This window comes from Diabrotica virgifera, chromosome 10 (genome assembly GCF_917563875.1).
Source record: "Diabrotica virgifera virgifera chromosome 10, PGI_DIABVI_V3a".
NCBI classification, from domain to species: Eukaryota; Metazoa; Arthropoda; class Insecta; order Coleoptera; family Chrysomelidae; genus Diabrotica; species Diabrotica virgifera.
Genome location: NC_065452.1, coordinates 131,333,971 through 131,354,121, shown reverse-complemented (window position 1 = coordinate 131,354,121; position 20,151 = coordinate 131,333,971). Strand labels below are relative to the sequence as shown.

Genomic DNA, 20,151 nt, shown 5'->3' with positions numbered 1-20,151 from the left:
ACAAAATTTGTCTGGCCAATCTCCTTCATGATATGAGTATGCACAATGGCTAACATTGATTCTAAAATATCGTTCTGAATTGTTTTCGATGTTCCTTTAAATACTGTACTTTTTTCAATGTGTTCTTTAAACATTAAATCCAGTTCAGAAACAAAATCGATAAGGCCCAGAAAAATTCCACGATTATTGGAGCTGTCACTTTCGTCATGACCGCGCAATGCAATTTCGAAAACTCCACAAAATTTTACACAGTCGATTAGTTTGTTTAAAATATACCTATTTTTAGATACCAATTCATTAAAGTCATGCACAGATTTACGATATACACTATCAAGTTGCTGTCTTATGTTAACACGTCCTAAACTTGCGTAACTCATTGATGAATTTATATGAGTAGTTGAAGAGGCATGTTTTGTAATTTTCACTTTTAAATGCTTAATGTCAGTTACTCCATTTTTCGCCCATACAGCGTCATTCGAAAACAGTAAACACGGATAGCAAAAAAATGCATTTCTCACACTGCAGCCACAAATCCAATCACACAAATTGTACATTGATTCTTTAAAATATCTTTGAATGTCCTTACCCCTATCCTTTGTTGTTTGTTTTAAATTCATGTTTGGTTTTGGTCGACCACTTTCTTTTTTCTCAAGCCGCCGTTCATAATTTAGTGTTCCAGCAGATTTTAAGGCAATTATTTCGTCAACAACACTCATCTTGTTTTTGTTACAATCACAAAAAAATCCAACAAAACAAAATAAATTACGCAAATACGCCGCGATCGATATAGACCTGCCGTGAAGTGCGGTCAGCAGACGGTAACTAACTAAACGTGAGGCCGTCGACTCTACTAGAGGTATACGACGGAAAGGTCACTCCCACTCTCGCCCACGAAATTGCTATCTGCCGTCTCTTTTCTATTTTACATGCATTTGTCCATAAGCCATAAGAACTGTATATAGACAATTTAAAATACGGCCCAGCCACGGGCTTGTGTATAGCGCGAGGCGCGACGTTATTATATCTATTATATTTGTTTTGCCAATGCAGACTGCTGAGAGAGAATTTTATATTTCAGAGTGAAGTTTTAGATAAAAGATATTTTTAATAAAATTGGTATTTTTATGAGATTATTTTAGGGGGGTCATTGACCAATTGACCCTAAGGAGGAGCCGCGCTTGCCCGACCTCTAAGTACACGATTTCGTGGGTCATCTGATTTTACACAAATCCTGACTTTTTTTGAAAATAGCACATTTTGCCAATTCCCAATGTTCCAGTTTTGGTGGTGAAGACACCAATTTAGGCAATCAATCTTGTACTACTTGGATAACTCGAGAACCCATAACTGTCTCCTACTATATACTTCTTGGCACGAACTCTTCTTCTTATCGTTTCAACTGAAAGAGTTACACCTGTAGCTTCCAAAAGCTGCCTTTGGAGCTGCATGTGAGAAATGGATGGGTGTCTTCTAAACGATCGTGGCTAGCCGTTATTACTTTTTGGCGACTTTACCTTGCTTTATTTTTGAGCTTTCCTAGTCCTGTTACCTAGCATAGGTTTTGGACAGAACGCCCTGTGTTACGTCTAGCTCTACAGCTATGTCCCTCTGAGAACATTTCTTGCTCCACAAGACCAATAATATTTCCCCGTTGTAAGCTCTATAACCCCATATGACGCATATTTTCGTTTTTGGACGCAAAAGTTAGTTTATTTATTTTCGTTCAATTTGCAGCTCAAGCAAATAACCTATACCGTACCGAGCTGTATGCAGCTCAAGCAAATAACCTATACCGTACCGAGCTGTACTATCTGATTGTCTTATAGATTTGTTTATTTTCAATGAAAACCTTTATTCTTCGCAACAATAACAAGTTTTTTCAAAAGAAATAAGTATTACTTTAAAATACGTGGTGATTCCATATAAGTTTGGGTGTGTGTATTGATGTTTATACTGAATTTCATCGATTATAAAAGACATCAAGTCTACATAATATCTTTATTTTATAGTACAATACCTTTCTTAGTTAGTAACTTGTATAATTTAAACTGAAATTTTGTATAAAAGCGATTTTCCATTTAAGTATTCTTTAAGAAGTGTAATTACTTGGCTATCGATTTCTAAATAAAATTTTCATGAAACACTAAAACAGTTTCCTTACAATTTATAAACAAACGCCTTCATGAATTGATTATAAAAACCGCAAAGAAAACGAACCTTTTAGTTATCTTCATCCGATTCTATTATTTATTTTACAAGGACTTTTCTTTTCTTTTTATTTCACGAACCATAAGAACTTCAATTGTAAAACGGTAGTTATAGTCCGGTTCAGCAAAGTAATAAAACAATTTGATGATATTTTAGCCACCACTACAACTACAACGAGTCGACCTAGTCCACCATGGCTTATAACGTCCCAGCCACCAATGTGGAGCACCATCAAAGCGCCATCTAGTAGACCTACTCATCCGACACCTCCTCCAAAGCCAGCAGTTATTTCGCTGCCTCAAACACCAGGTAAGCTTCTTTAGTAACTATTATTAAGATTAAGTAACGACTAGTATGAAATCGAAAATTATTTGTTTATATATGGCGGTAAAGGGAGGGGTAAAAGCTGTAACGATGACACCGTCAGCGCTTGCCACCGGCTGTCCCTTTCTCTATATGCGAGTACTACTGACAAACTACCACTACCATTGATGCACGCTGGAGATGAAACAACGATAAAGATATAAAACGTCGTGGATAACGACATCGACAGCGAAGCTTTGCATGAAACTGAAATAGGTATTCTACTAAACGGGTACCGGCTAAACATCAGTTATGCAGATGACAGATAGTTTTTGCTTAATAGCATATGTACTTTCTCATACACCGACTATAATATTGCGCATAGACGCCATCCCCACCTGCACCTTTCGAATCTGTGCACTGTACTTAGCAGCAGTGTGAATCTTGTTTACTCTTGGTTTTTTCTGACATTAAAAACAAGCTAGTTTATTTTCACTTGTTTTTTATATGTAGCTGTTACCGCGTGGTCTTGTCTTTAGCTGTACTAAAGTTTTTTAATTGTTAACTATACGTCTAAATGTTTTATATACTTTTACATTACTTTGATGGTTCATTGGATAAGATATTTTTTACTTGTACATCTTATCTTGCTACATGTCTTTTTTAAGGTAACACTAGTGTTTTTTTACTTCTCTTTTGGATGTCGTTTCTTATAACACTCATTTGTAGATGAACTGATGATGTTTACTGAGCAGTAAACGAAACGTCTTCAATAAACAAATAAAGTAGCCGAATTCTTTGTCTTTTTTCTCCACCTAATTGACCGAAAGACCCTACCCCTTTCATACATGGCTTTGTTTATTCCTGCCTGCCAACTTTTCCTCGGTCTACCTCTTCTTCTTTTACCTTCCAATTTTGTACTTGTTTTGGGATTCTGTCTTCATGCATTCTTTGTACGTGACCAAGCCATCGTAGTTGTATTTCGTTGACTTCGTCATTTATCGTATGTGTAACCTTCATTATTTCTCGTATCCGTTCATTGGTGACATGTTCTCTTCTTGATCTTCCTGCAGCTCTTCTCCAGAAATCCATTTCGGTGACCTCTAACATTCGTTTTGATTTTTTCTTCATAGGATATGCTTCGCAGCTGTATGTTATAAGTATTTTCACTACAGCGTTATAAATATAAATTTACCTTTTATAAAGGACTTAAAAAAATTGTAATATTTACCTTACTTAGCAATGAAAGACAATATAATTTGTATTTTAAACATAATTTAAATGTATTTTTTGGTGTAGGTCCATCCACTTCAAGAACGAAATCTACATCAACGACACGTTATTTTTCAGTGACGCCACCGCCACAGTTGCCTGTACAGCCACACAATACAGGAGAGTTTGACGAGGATGCAAAACTGTATCCCATTCCAGATGAAATTACTACACTTCCATTTACCACAGTCACTCCTATTGGGGTTGAATCCAACAAACCTACATGTAAGTTGGTCGGATATTTTTTCTTTATGTATTTAACTTATTTTCTTTATTAACTATACCTACACGAATATTACAACATAACATAAAAAATGGAAACCTTAAGTGGACCGCGTTATGTAATAGCGGATTAAGCGCCAAAATGTAGTTTTGAGATAAATCGGTTTAAAGATTTTAAATTTGTTATTGGTACTATTTCTAAAATATAGTACTGACATGTTTCATATTTAATATATTAATGCAAATGTAAATAGACTTTTACATGTGTTTAAAATTTTTTAAAAATAATTTATATTTATAAAGTTATTCGATCAAATGTCGCTTAATTCGTTAATGATTTTTTAAGATATGCATGAGTTAAGATCCGAATACCGGATTAAGAGACATATTTGGCGCTTAATCTGATGTTACCTGACAAAGGATGTCTTTTAATTGGATATCTTAAATGTTAGTAAATATGTTATGTTTTGTAATAAAGAATTAACCGACTATTCATGGCGCTTGATTCGTTATTACACTTACAAAGATACGGATTTTTGTTTATGGCAATGAATTATGTACCATTATTGGCGTTTAGTTCGATATTACAAATCCTAGTGTGAGATTTTTTTTAATAAAATAAAAAATGTCGCTTAATACAGGCATTTAAAAACAGCTTTTTTTTTTAATTTTTTTACAAAAAACATATTTTTATACATAGATTTGCACCCTAGCTACAATATGGCACTATTATCTCGATTTTGGACTTTTGGCGGTTAATCCGTTATTACATAACGCGGTCCAAGTAATATCGAGATCACAGAGTTTTGTTGAATAACCTAGAGTTCGAACCATAGATATTAAGGATAGACAAGCCATACGGAGCAAAAAAGCGTAACGCGCGGGCAGTCGATCAGTAGTGTATATAATATCTCTATTTACTAAGCGATTCCTCTCATGTAACAGACAAAGATGGCTAGACAACTCAATCCTTAATATTGGCGTTACACCTCGATGCACAGAGCGGCCCATACCTTGCCTAATCTATCAGTTATTATATCTATGGTTCGAATTCCCTATGATCGTATTAAGACAGAAATGAAGCAGGCTAGAGGGCGCTATTTTTCGATTGAAAAAAAAAACTAAGTGGGCAAGACTTTGAGAATTACACCTGATTGCATATTAAGAAAATTTTAAAAGTTCTCGTTTATGTTAGTTTTATTTATGATTTTTATTATGGAATAATGAAGTTTAAGACTTCCTTTATCAAATTAAAACTTGTAAGGAAGCAAAACGATTGTTTTATGCCAAAATAATTACAAAAAACTCGTGTCACTCACACAAAATTCCATGTAATTGTCATTGGAATTGAAATTTCAATGTTTACATTTTCTCCTTATTTGTTTCCACCTAGCGGACAACACGCGCACTAAACTTTACAAAAATCGGCCTCACGTGTTCTACTTATCCAGTTCTACATCTAGTTTATTATTACTACATTATTAATTTTGGTATTCCTGTCTTGATTTAATTCAACTCGGACGTTTTAAAAGGCTTGTAATATGGTTAAATACTCAAAACAAGAAATTAAATTGCACGGTTGCTGTAAACTTAACCATCAGCAACTAAACTGTTTTTATTTCAAGTTGGAAACTTGATGATGTAAAAGTTCTCTTGAGTAAAAACGTACACGTAGAAACACGTAAAAACGAGCCCGATATTCCTGTTATCCTGCACATTTACCCAACATTAAGATGACATGAAAGTAACACTGAAAATTTAATTAATGACGAACACAGAAAACTAGGAATTTCTAGGGAAACCATTTCTATTAAAAGTTTAAGTTTGAACGATTTTTACGGGTTATAAAAACAAATAGCTTAAGATAAAACTTTAACCTTCTATATTTTGTGTACACTATGTTTGGAACATGTAATCTTAGCCCGGCCGCACATCAAAGAAACATGAAACGTAAATTACGTTTCATGGAAATAAACCACTGCTAAACAAATATACGTCCGGCCATTTATGAAACTCTCCGAAAATAAAAATGTGTCATGAGCATGAATCACACTCGTTTCATTAGTAGGCGGACTTTGAGATTTTTTTAGCAGTGTTTTCTTTTCATGAAACATGTTTTTCGTTTCATGTTTCATGTTTTTCGTTTCATGTTTCATGTTTTTCGTTTCATGTTTCTTTGGTGTGCGGCTTGGCTTAGAGAGCTTGTAGATAAATAAAGAAACATGTTAATTTTACAGAGAGTGTAGAGAAATAAAGATGCCTATTAAGGAAACAGGCAAAAACTCTCAATTTTTCTATAAGCGGGAAAATTAACTCAGAATTAAAGTCAGAATATACTTCCTAGTATACCTGTGGATTTCTTAGCACAACAACAGCAGCAAAGAGAGATAATCGGGAAAAGTCGCAGATAAAATGGAAGAAGATAGCAAAAGTAACCAAAGGCTATTCTACAAAACCCTGAAGACAGCAAGAACACAAAAAACATCAAATATACAGCATTAATTATAAAAATGGAGAATTAATACTAGAAACAAGACATTAAGCCCACTGCTCTTTAATATAATAATGGACGAAATAATACAAGCAGTACGTAAAGGTCATGGTTACAGAATGGGGAACAAAGAAATCCAAATATTTTGTTATGCAGACGACGCCGCATTAATCGCCGAGACAGAAGACGATCTCCAAAGATTAACACACATCTTCAATACAACAGCCAAGAAATACAATATGATAATATCCGCAGGAAAAACCAAATATATGACAACATCTAAATACCCACTACTATGTAAAATCAAAATAGATGGGAAAATAATAAAACAGGAAGCAAGGTTTAGATATCTGGGAATACATATAACTAGTTGCGGAAATGTTGCAGAAGAAGTACGACAACAAAACTTAAAACCAAGTAAAGCGGCGGGATCTCTTAATGACACAATCTGTAAGAAAAAACACCTAAGACAAGACACAAAAGCAAGAATCTATAAAGCAGGAATTAGACCTATATTGACAAACACGGCGGAGACAAGACCTGACACGTCTAAAACGAGACGACTACTGGAAACAACAGAGATGAAAATACTTCGACGAATATCAGGGAAAAGTCTGTTGGATAGGGAGAGAAGCAAAACATAAGAAGAGCATGCAATGTAGAAGACATAAATGGATAAGTGACAAAACAGAAACAGGAGTGGAACGAACACATTAGTAGAATGGCAGAGGATAGGATAATAGTACTAATAGCACGAGATAAGTGACCAAATGGACGAAGAAGTATTGGCAGACCAAGAAAAAGGTGGTGCGATAATTTAAACAATTTAGGAGGCTAATATTGAAGAAGAAACAGGCTTTAAAGCCTACATACAAGAAGGAAGAAGAAGAAGAAACAAAACAAATACCTAGTTAAAAGATGGACACAAACCTTTAAATAACTATTAACGGATATAAACCAAGATGGCATCAAAATAATACAATTGGCTCTGCTAAGGTTCCATATTCTATGTTTTCTACTGGATGTGGCTTCTGTTGCGGAGAAACTTTGTGATGAAATAATGATTGGCACATGATCAGATCCATGAGGTTCTTGTAAAGTATTCCAATGGAAATAAGAGGCATTATCTCGGGAACAAATGGTTAAGTCTACAGCAGAAGGTTTTTTGGAAATAGCGAGAGTGGGAGACCCATCGTTTAAATATTCTAAATTACAATATTTTATAGCATATAGAAGATTTTACTTAATCTATCAGCGACTTCGCAGCCCCACGCCAAATTGTGTGCGTTAAAATCGTCTCCTATTATAAATGGTTTTGATATATTTTCTAAAAAATTTATTCATTGTTGAATTGAAACTTTATTATTGGGTTCATTATATAGAGAAATTATATGTAAAGGTTTTCTGAAAGGTGAAATTTTATTTGAAATATATTTATATTGGAAGATAACACTCAATAAACAAGGAAGATCTAGAAGAAGCAATAAAAACATTGAATAAGAGTTAAAGGTGCGACCAAAATGGATATAATAAGGACCACAGATATAAGGAACGAACTGAAAATGCAATCCACATTGAAGTTGATAGAACAGAGAAAACTGAGTTGGTGGAGTCATTTGCACCTTATGAAAGATACCATACCAGTGACAAGAGTGTGGGAAGCAAAAATATTGAAAACCAAAAAATAGGATAACCAAGACAAACATGGAATGAAGAATTCGGAAAGATATTGGAGAGAAGATCAAGTGACACGAAACCGCAAAGAATGGAATAAATTTGTTAAGAACTAAATTAAATATATAGTCAGAGTAAAAGAAAAATAGTACAATAAAATAAAATGTTTACAAATAAACAAAATCTGAAGGATTAAAATAATTATTAATTGAAGATAATAAAAAAAATGTAACAACTTTTTCAGAAGTATCACTAATTTAGACTTTTTGTTTTTTTTGCAGACGATGTCATGTATACGTCAGTACCCAGCATACTTCCGTCCTGGGGCAAGGATTCTGAGGGCATACCGTATCATTGCAGCCCCCAAACGGTCCGTAGCATATACTGGAATTGGACAAAAGTTAACGCGACGTCAATCCAGCCATGTCCAGGAGGGACTACAGGATTCGCCAAATGGCACTGCCAGGCATTTCCAAATTCCAAAGAACCGCAGTGGTACCCGCCAAATCCAGACCTTAGCGAATGTAGGTCTGTTTGGTTAACCAGTCTAGAACAAAGGATTATTGTTGGTAGAGACCCTTTGCTGTCGATTACCAATGACTTAGCTCAAGTAACTAGCAGTAAAACACTATTTGGTGGTGATATGATGTTCACAACGAAGATCATCCAAAAATTAACCGAAAAAATGAGCAAAGATATTCAAACATTCCCTGATGCTGCACAAAGAGAACAGTTCGTCACAGAATTACTTTCAGACGTAGCCTTAACAGGCAGTAACTTGTTAGATGCTTCTCAACGCTCATCTTGGAAAGATCTGAGTTATAAAGAACAAATGAATGTTGCTACTTCATTGCTCATTGAGCTAGAAGAAAATGCTTTTCTTCTTGCTGAAACTGTGAATAATAAAAAGACTGTAGACCGACATTTCAAGAATATTCGTAAGTATTTAAGAGTAAACATTTTAATTTGTTATTTATTTGTTTAGACAGTATTTAAAGATTCTAATTACCTTTTTAGTGTTGTCCGTTCGAGTTCTAGACGTAAAGTCTTTATCTTATGAAGTATTCCCCGAAGGAGCAACAAAGAAGCACTGGAAAGTGAGCAATGACGTTATAGAATTACCTAGAGGAGCTTTAATAGAAAATAGCGATGGTTCTTTAGTTAGACTAGTCTTCGTAGCATTTGATCGGCTAGAGGAAATCTTGCAATGGCAGCCAGAAGGGATCGACACCCCAAATCCTAGCAACAATGTGTCCAAAGTACTTAATAGCAAAGTGATATCAGCAAGTTTGGGCAAAGGTAGACATATCCAGCTAAAAGAACCCGTGAAGCTTACTCTGCAGCATTTAAAAATTGAAAACGTCAGCAATCCGACGTGTGTGTTTTGGGATTATACCACCAACGCTTGGTCGGAAGAGGGGTGCTATGTGGACTATATATCCTCAAATTTAACTCATACTACGTGTTACTGTGATCATTTAACTAATTTTGCTATACTTATGGACGTTCATGCGATTTATCTACCAATGGCGCATGAAATAGCTCTACAAGTTATTACATATGTTGGTTGTATAATATCCATCATCTGTTTAGTGTTGGCAATCATTACTTTCCAGTTATTTAGAGGACTCAAGGTAATTGCTTTTTGTATAATTGAGGCCCTCAGAGCAACAGTGGCCTAAGCCACAAATTGACCATTTTTAGATTATGTCAATAAAAGCAGCAACATTAAATCTTCGGATTAACAGGGGCCTACACAACCTACTATATATTTGGCTAGATTTGTAGCGCCATCCATAAAAATACTGGAAATAAGAATGCAAAGATTGCATTTATCTCAAAACTTCGTTTTTGGGCTTACGCCGCTGTTGCACTGATAGCCTTAATTATGTTTTCACTTGTGTGGCATATTGTACTTGATGCTGCATTTCAAATTTATTAATATAATAGATCACTAGCTTTGTAGTGGCTTAAAGGGAATAGCACGAACTGATTAAAAGTTAGAGCACAATTTGCCCAACCAAGTTCTGGTCGAGTTTACATCATTGACTCTACAATAACAAGTTAGGATTATTTAGGTTAGTTAGGGCTAAAATATGTAACTTGGAGCTGACTGAATCACTAATGTGTATGCCAAAAAAAGTCTCTACAATACATTGAGCATCTTGGCTTGTTCCAGGGTTATCCATTCATCATCATCATTATCAATGGCATTACAACTCTTCGTGAGTCTTTGCGCCTTTCATATTTGTCGTTCCTGTGCCACTATTTCCCTTTGTTTCACTCCCATTTTTTCCTGATCTTCTCTGGGCCGTCTTCTCTTTCTCTCACCTTTTTCTGGGCCGTCCTATAGACCTTCTCCCATCTGGTTTTTCCTAAAACACATTGTTTCTAAACCGATTATCTATTCCATCCTATTATTTGTCTGGGATTTCTAGGTTTGCTCCTAAGTGTGTCTGGTCCATGTGGAATACCCATAAAGTTGATTTTATACACCAATACCTGTATCGGTCTGTACCTATACCTGGATATTTCTTGGGTGGATTACTGTTTTGATTAGTTCTGAAATACAAATGGTCTGTCTTCTGTTAAGGTTCAGAAGATTGAATTCACAAGTATTCTCAGTAGATACTGCTCACTGAGATATCATCACTGTAAAGTAAGCAAAGTGCTAAATTCAGAGGACACTGCCGAAAATATTATCTGCAAATGCAGAACGGTTGCTGTCCATTACAATAAAGGCCTGGTACAGGTGTTTTTAGAACCTGGTCAGCTCTTTTTAGAGCCGAAATTCATATCAGGCTTCTTAGAAATATAGAGTCTTAAAAGCGTGGACTGTAACACAGATATTAACGTGGCAATACAGAAATGAGACTAAGAGACTCAAAACTATGTCACAAATTAAAGTTTCAAAATTATTTTCACAAAAATTTAAAGAATGACCAATACCAAAACATAAAATACATAAATTTTGTTTTTTCAAAAAACACGTCATTTCAAAATGGAGGTGCCTTCAGGATGAAACCACTGGGCCATACCTGAGGGTACAAAACAAAATAGTTTCTTTTTGTCATTGTGGCAAAATGTTACAAGTGAAACATGCCTCTTGGACTTACTACAACTTGTTTTTAAGTTCTTTCTCCCATCTTTCTGGTATCTTCAACTCCTATAAGCATATGCGAGACAGGCTCGCCTGAAGTGTTTCAAATTTAGTTTGTGTCTTGCACTCGTTTCTGAGAATAAAATGAGCCAATTCGCGGGAATAACACCTCTTCTTCTTCTCAAGTGCCATCACCGTGACGGAGGTCGGCAATTATCATAGTTATTCGGACTTTAGAGACAGCTGCTCTGAAAAGTTCACTTGATGTACATCTGTATCATTCTCTCAGGTTGCGCCTGAATAATTAATTGGAGCAAGTTGTATGTCTCTCCACGTGTAATATGCCCGAGACGTTTCAATTTTCTTGTTTTGTTGGTATTTGAGATTTCCATTTCTTTATTCATCTTTCTCAGAACCTCTTTGTAACGTGTTCTGTCCACGATATTTTCAGAATTCATCTGTACACCCACAGCTCTAATGATTCCAATTTTTCATTGATGCCGCATTTAAGCTCCAAACTTCCATTCCATAAAACAAAGTCGAGAAAACGTAGCACAGAGCCAACGTAACACTTAGCTCCAGCTTTAAATCTCTTGTGCAGAGCACGTTTCTCATTTTGTTAAGTAACAAAATGAGAAAACATGTAACATCTACTAAATTCCAAAAAAAATGTGCATGTGCTCAATGGAAAGTTCACTACGGATGATTATACTGTGAATGTGCCAGCACAATTGCCCTACTTGGTTCTAATCGATTTTTAATCAAACTAATAATTGTTTTCTTTTTTAGAGTGATCGTACGACAATCCATTGTAATTTATGTATATGCCTTTTAATAGCCGAAGTGATATTTTTGTTCGGAATTAGTCAGACTGAGAATAGGATTGTATGTGGAGTGATTGCTGGATTCCTGCAATACTTCTTTTTATGCGCTTTCTTCTGGATGTTCTTCGAAGGTAAATATAAATATGTTAAGGGGATATTCTCGTACGCCACTGGTGTCGTTATAAATATTGTACGTTACTCAGTTTTATAAGTAGCTGCCTGACATTAGTTTTAGTTTCATTTTTACATAAATCAATAATGTATCTTTTGCTAAGATAATTTCAATCAATCCGCCAAAGAACAAGTAGAATTGAAATGAATTTCGACTCGATTCAAGTTCTCTGTTTAACCCAGGTATGACAATACCAAAAGGCACCGTTAGGAAAATATTCCAATTTACGGTTCAGAGAACCCGTATGAAACGAGTGTGTGTGTGGACTCTAATAAAGAGTATGGCATTAGTAAAATAAGAAAATCTACGGTTTAGTTTTGATTTAAATCTGTCTCCCTTCATCCTCCGATAGTACTATTTCTAGGTCTACCTGTTGTCAAGGAGGCTCTGAGGAAGACAAATTTACACCAACACGACCGTAGTTTCTCGATATGAATTAAAACTATTTATATCGCAGTATGGTTAGAACGCCTTCTAACGGGGAATAAGTGAAATGAATTTCGACTCGATTCAAGTTCTCTGTTTAACCTAGATATGACAATACCAAAAGGCAATGTTAGGAAAGTATTCCAATTTACGGTTCAGAGAACCCGTATGAAACGAGTCTGTGTACTCTAATACAGAGTATGGCATTAGTAAAATAAGAAAATCTACGGTTTCGTTTTGATTTAAATCTGTCTCCCTCCATCCTCCGATAGTACTATTTCTATGTCTACCTGTTGTGTAAATGTGTAGGTGTAAATTTATCTTCCTCAGAGCCTCCTTGACAATAGGTAGACCTAGAAATAGTACTATCGGAGGATGGAGGGAGACAGATTTAAATCAAAACGAAACCGTAGATTTTCTTATTTTACAAATAGAATTGCTTATAAAGAGGAGGAAGAAGACATAAAACAACTTAATGCGTTAAGAAAAAAACTATATCGTAAAACTAGTAATACAAAACATAGTCCAGGAAAGTAACGATTGTCTCAAGACACTCTTTGGTACAGGTATCTAACATATCTGCTTTTGATACATTTGGTGATAAAAATATGTCATAAACAAAATATGCCAAAGTGTAAACGTCATTTTTTCCTTATAAACCATGTGAAAGCGCTATTTAATTTTAAATACTAAAGGTGAAAACCGATGAAATATATGGAATAGTGACACAATTTTACTGAAAAGGCATAGAAAATCCTTTAAAATAAGAGTTTGTAAAGTTATTTTTGGTAAATGAAATAAATTAAGAGACGTACTCACAATAAATTTATTAAATAATCATTTCGTTCCAAAACGAAACCAAAAGCCGTCTTATATTTCAGTTCGTTCAGAGAACATCACATACACTCTTAACCGGTTCCAAACCTTCTTAGGTTATCATCAGAGAATGTATATGACTTTCTCTGAACCAGTAAAGCATATCGGCCTGTTAGTATCGAATCGCAACGAAATAACGTGGCATGGGTGTCGTAGCGACATCTGCTAAAAGCAAGCGAAAGTTTTACGTTAATAAAATATAAAATAATATCAAAATAAAACTTTATTGGGGTAACATTTTTCTGGTAACACCTTCGTGGCTTTTAAAATGTGCAAGCCAAATGAATGCCGGAGCAAAGAAGGCTGAGGGAAATCTAATAATTGCATTTCACTTCTCGCTTGTCCAGAGCGGAAAAATTCCAATGAAAAATGGTCTCCCATACTCAGTCAGGAGTAAAACTAATAGAAATAAATAATCATTTCGTTACAAAACGACACCAATAAATTTATTATTTTCTCCGGACGAGTTTTTTTTTGTAATTTGTAGCATTTAGTTTACTATTACCGGGACGCATCTAAACATTCCGTATATGTATTTGGCACCTAGGAGTTTTCTATTGGTTCTTTGCAGCACTCGGTCATATTTCAACCAATACGCGGCGAGGTGCCAAACGCATATACGGAATGTTATTCGGTGCGAAATTCATATCTTCTTCTTCTTGTAGTGCCTATCCGTTTCGGATGTTGGCGACCATCATGGCAATCTGCACTTTGCACACTGCTGCTCTGAAAAGATTTGTAGTGGTTGTATTGAACCACGTTCGTAGATTTTTCAGCCAGGAAATCCTTCGCCTTCCTGGTCCTCGCTTTCCCTCTACTTTTCCCTGCAAGACCAGTTGCAGCAGTCCATATCTCTCACTGTTCCTCATGATGTGACCGAGGTATTCGATTTTGGCTGTTTTTATTTTGATTAACAGCTCTTTTTCTTTTTTCATTCTCAGCAAAACACCCTCATTAGTAATGTGGTCGGTATAAGATATCTTCAGGATTCGACGATAAAGCCACATCTCAAAAGCCTCAATTTTCTTGCAGGTGGCGTCTGTGAGAGTCCACGACTCAACTCCGTACAACAGTATAGGAAATATATAACATCGTAGTAATCTGACTTTTATGGGTATCGACAAATCATGACATTTGAACAACTTTGCCATTTTTTGAAATGCAGATCTTGCTTTCTCTATCCTACATTTGATTTCTATAGAATGGTCCCAATTTTCATTGACGTTCGTACCAAGGTAGGTGTATGTTTTTACTCTTTCTATTTGTTGACCATTCACACTGATTCGTCCAAATTGCTGTTCATTCTTAGAAATCATCATACATTTGGTTTTCTTAGTGTTTAGTGAAAGTCCGTATCTCTGACTGACTTCTGCGATTCTGCTCATTAACTCCTGTAGGGCTTCAGAACTGTCAGCGAATACCACAGTGTCGTCTGCGTATCTTATGTTATTGATACATTCTCCGTTAATTCTAATTCCGGCTTCAACATCATCCAATGCTTCTTGGAAGATTTCCTCAGAGTAGATGTTAAACAGCAGTGGGGATAGTATACATCCCTGACGGACCCCACGTTTGATTTTGATATCGTCGGAAATTCATATACGGAATGTTAAATATTCGTAGACGGAAAAAGATAACTTTTTATTACTCAGTTAAAAGGAGATTGATTTTAAAATACTTGTTTATGTATTATTAAATAAAAATAAAACAATTATAGTACATATTTGGAATGTTATGTGGTGCGAAATTCATATGCGGAATGTTAAATATTCGTAGACTAAAAAAGACGACTTTTTATCAAGTCAGTTAAAGAAGACTGATTTTAAAATATTTTGTTAATGTATATTAAAGAACACCTTACACCGTTAGGTAGAAAGGTTTAGATTATATATATATATATATATATATATATATATATATATATATATATATATATATATATATATTAAAGAAAATAAAAGAATTTTACCTATACGGAATGTTATTTGATGCGAAATTTATAAATGGAATGGTATGGTATAGATTTGAGAGACTTTATTATTTCTTTATTTGACTATTTCGCTTTCGCAGAATTTTTAATGACTTGCACGTGTTGTATAATATGTTTCAGCTATTCAATTCTGTTATTTCTGTTGAAGTTTAGGGCTGTGTGCTACCAGACGAAAATAGATGTCTTTTTTTATCTACGAACATTTAACGTTCCGTATATGAATTTCGCACCAAATAACATTCCATACATTATTAATAATACATTAACAAAATATTTTAAAATCAGTCTTCTTTAACTGACTAAATAAAAAGTCGTCTTTTTTAGTCTACGAATATTTAACATTCCGCATATGAATTTCGCACCAAATAACATTCCAAATACTATAAATATTGTTTTATTTTTATTTCATAATACATTAACAAGTATTTTAAAATCAATCTCCTTTTAACTGACTAATAAAAAGTTATCTTTTTCTGTCTACGAATATTTAACATTCCGTATATGAATTTCGCACCGAATAACATTCCGTATATGCGTTTGGCACCTCGCCGCGTATTGGTTGAAATATGACCGCGTGCCGCAAGAAACTAATAGAAAACTCCTAGGTGCCAAATACATATACGGAATGTTTAGATGCTACCGGGACCTGACGATGCTTTGCATATGGTAGAAAGCGAAACCGGTCGTCCGGAGTCAATAATAAATTAATTGTGAGTACGTCTCTTAAGCCTCGTTTACACGGTGACAATTGGCGAGACAATTGTCAGAAAACAACTGACTGGCATGAAATTACTGTCTTCGTCTAAACACTTCAGGCCAATTGCCTTGCCAACTGTCCTCACAATTGGCCCAAAATTCAGTTGTCTCCGGGAGTAGACTGAGGACAATGAGCTGCGCCTAGTGAGCCCCCACCACTCGAAATCTCAATCGTCGCGACAATTGGCGCCGTGTGAACGGTGTAGGCCGGTAAAGCTGATTTAACATTAGTTTTAAGTCCTCACCGGACACAACAGATGACGAGCAGTCGGCCATGTTTTTGCTCTCTACTGCCATGGCAATAGTTGGCCCTGTATAAACATCTTCTCGTTCAACTGGACTGGCCTCCGACAATCCGCAACCACGTGATGACAATTGTCCAATGACAATTGTCTCGCCAATTGTCATCGTGTAAACGCGGCTTTAATTCATTTCATTTCATTATGGACTCACATATGCAACCCATTCAACATTTTTTTTTAATTTGTTGCTTAATTATTCTAAAAATAGCTTCAGTCGATTTTTTGAAAAATATTACTTTTAAATACTAACACATATCATATTAGAATGTCATTTACAGATAAATAACATAAACGACCTTTATAAGGAATTAAAAAATTTAAAATGCCAATAAACCTTAATACTTTAATATTTACAAATGATATGGAAATTCTTCAACTCATTTATAAACATGTTAAATTATGTAAATACAAGTTGTAAACTAGGCATAATTTGTTAATTTAGTTTGAAAAAATTAAAAAGAAAAAATAATATATAAAAAAGAACATATAATAAAATAATAATACCAAAAGAATATATAAAAAAATAGAAACCAAAAGAAAAAAAAAGAAAAATAAAAAAAACAAGTAAAATAAATAACAAAAAAAAATAGAAGTAAAAAAAAGTGATTACCACAAATTAAAATATATAAAAAAATATAATATAATAATATGTTGTATCAAAAAAATAATATTGTAGCACTTACGTTATGAAATAAGAAATATATGACTATGAATCTGCAATCAATCACAAACAAGTCTGGCTAATTGGCGCTGCCAAAGCCATTTTTCAAGCAAAAAAAAATACTTTTAAATATGAACTTTCCTAAAAATGCAGAGAAAACATTAATTTCACGCGAGAATGGGGACAGTATGGCAAATATTCAGCTATAAAAAATAGCTAAATTATAATATATGTAATGTAGCATCTCGACATTTATAACTTTGAAGTTATGAATTCAGTTTTAGAAATAGTAAAATCGAGAGTGCAAATCGCTTCGCTTTTAAACTTTTTATCTTTGGCGCATAAGAAATCTTGTTGAAACATTTTTTGTCAAAACTAAACTTTTAATCTTTCAAATGGAACTTTTTACATGTCTTAATGTTTACAAACCAAGCCCCGGTAAATTTTGAAAAAAAAAGGGTTAACTCGGCTTTTAAGGAGCGTAATAAAAATTCGTGTAAAAATACCGACATTTTGAGTAAAAAGATCAACTTTCTACATGTTGATGCGTCCGAGTTATTTTAAATATTTATAAGCTTAAAATCACAGTACTTTTTCAAACCTATTTTACAATATTTAACATAAACTTTTTGATCGTTTAATTATTGAATTTGATAATATTAAGCCTTTCTATTCAATTTGGTGCTTTCAGAATTCATATAGATCCAACAATTTACGCATAATAAAGTTGTAGATAAAAGCTTTCTGGAATAAACAATTTCAATTTTGCAATAACTATTACATAAAATTTTTATAGCTGAATATTTGTGATATTGTCCCCATTCTTAGGCGAAATTCAAGTTTTTTGTGCTTTTGCAATTATTAATCATTTTCAAAAAATCGACTTTTGAACTATTTTTGCAAATCGACTTTTGAACTATTTTTGCAATAATTAAGCAACACTGAAATTTCTCGTGCAACCAATTTCTGGGTACATACATCCTTAATCTCTGCATTTTACAATTTATATTCCAAGGAGACGACGAAAAAGGAGATAAAAGGGAGTCTACAATATATGCAGTCACATTCCCTCTATTCGTGTAGGAAAAATTCCAACGAAAAAAAATGACAAAAAATGAAATAAAAAATGACGTTTAATCTTTCGCATGTTTGGTTTATTACATATTGTTTTCACCAAATTTATCAAAAGCAATGGTTAGGTATTAAAAAATATGTAATATTTTTAATTAGTATTAAAATTAATTAGCAAAATTTATTTTGCTAATTATTTATTAAATAATAGTTTTAATTATTAACAAAATTTATTTACAAAAATTGTCACGAATATAGCTTTTTTTGCTAATTTCTCTGGTCTAAGACCGAAATGATTGTTTTCATTTAACATTTTAAAATACAAAAAAATTGAGATTAGTAAAAAAATTTCATGGTGGAATCAAAACGATCGACCCTAAACTTTTCTTCTAAATGAACTATTGTTATTAATTCTTAAAATAATCGTTTCATTGTTTGCTTTCAGGTTTTCAACTGTATGTTATGCTTATAGAAGTTTTCGAAGTTGAGAAATCTAGGATGCGCTGGTATTATTGTATAGCTTATGGTCTTCCTTTTTTAATAATATTTATTTCCGCTGTAATATATCCTCAGGGATATGGAACTTACAGGCATTGTTGGTTGCAGACTGACAACTACTTCATATTTAGTTTCGTTGTACCGGTAGCAGTTATCATATCGGTAAGTCTAAAAGTCTTTAGTTAATTTCAGTATAATTTTCTGTCTCCTTCAAAAAAGGATACAAATCGGACCTGGAGAGTTACAGAGGAATTAACTTATTAAACACAACATTAAAATTAACAACCAAAGTGATAACAAACCAACTGAATGAGATCATAACATTAGCAGAAAAACAACAAGGTTTTAGGTCGGGAAGATCATGCACCGACGCTATATTTATAATAAGTCAAGTTCAAGAGAAATCATTAGAATACAACAAGCCGGCATATTTATGTTTCATAGACCTTAAGAAGGCATTTGACAGGGTCAAATTAAAGAACGTTTAGTCCGGAGAAATAAGGTTTTTGTCGGGACACTTGAGCAGCCAGGTTGCAAATGGGTTTTTTGGGTACCATATACCTAATACATTATAAATACAAAAATGCCCGTCACATTTCGGACGAGAAAGTTATTAACAAATAAGGGTCAAAATTGCAGTTTTTTCGTTTAAATCGCTGCAGGTAAAAATACGGTAATCAGATATCTTATTTAGAGCATTCATCTTTTAGTAGATGAGCAGAGGTTCAAAATGGCAGTTTTGGAATTTTGATAAGATCATTTGTTGCTTCGCTAATTGCAAAATAAAACTAAAATTTCGAAAATAAAAAATTTGCTATAACTTTTGCAAAAATGAACTTAAGACTTTGATATTGCATGAAAAGTTGAGACAACCAGTACATATCATGCACAAGAAATTTCAAGACGATTCGTCAATTAGTTTAAATTGTATTTAATTTGTTTATCCCAAAGAGCTTTTTATTCGCAATGTTATTGAAAATAATAACGATACAGCAATTTTGTGGAAACTACATGAAAGAAGGACACTTATATTTTCAAAGAATTTCAAAAAATCAAAAGTCATTTTTATCATTCAGAAAACCTTTCACTAAAAGTCATTTTTGACTTAAAAACAATTTGAATAAATTTGTTAATATTTACTGTAGAGTAAATCTACTTTGGGATTTCAAAGGCTGGTATTTTTACACGAATTTTCAAAAAAAAAAACTTTTCGCCTAGGTTAAGTGCGGTCAAAGTTAGCCACTTTTATTATTTAATTCACAGTTACTTCTCTCTCTCTCTCTCTGTCCTGTCGTTTCCCCATTA

The 20,151-nt window shown here is 33.9% G+C and overlaps 1 protein-coding gene across 8 annotated transcripts in view; it reads left to right on the top strand.

Annotated features, from left to right (window-relative positions):
- The window catches only part of LOC114335105 (latrophilin Cirl), an 826,147-nt gene that overhangs the window by 746,499 nt on the left and 59,497 nt on the right, over window positions 1-20,151 (top strand). For all 8 annotated transcript variants that reach the window (XR_007701173.1, XM_050663557.1, XM_050663553.1 and 5 more), the window contains 6 exons: window positions 2,365-2,517; window positions 3,811-4,008; window positions 8,452-9,108; window positions 9,188-9,804; window positions 12,060-12,225; window positions 18,794-19,008. Coding sequence is in view for 7 of the 8 variants with exons in the window: in XM_050663557.1 (XP_050519514.1) it covers window positions 2,365-2,517; window positions 3,811-4,008; window positions 8,452-9,108; window positions 9,188-9,804; window positions 12,060-12,225; window positions 18,794-19,008 (2,006 nt within the window). In the remaining variant the exon portion in view is untranslated. The remainder of the gene's footprint in view (window positions 1-2,364; window positions 2,518-3,810; window positions 4,009-8,451; window positions 9,109-9,187; window positions 9,805-12,059; window positions 12,226-18,793; window positions 19,009-20,151) is intronic.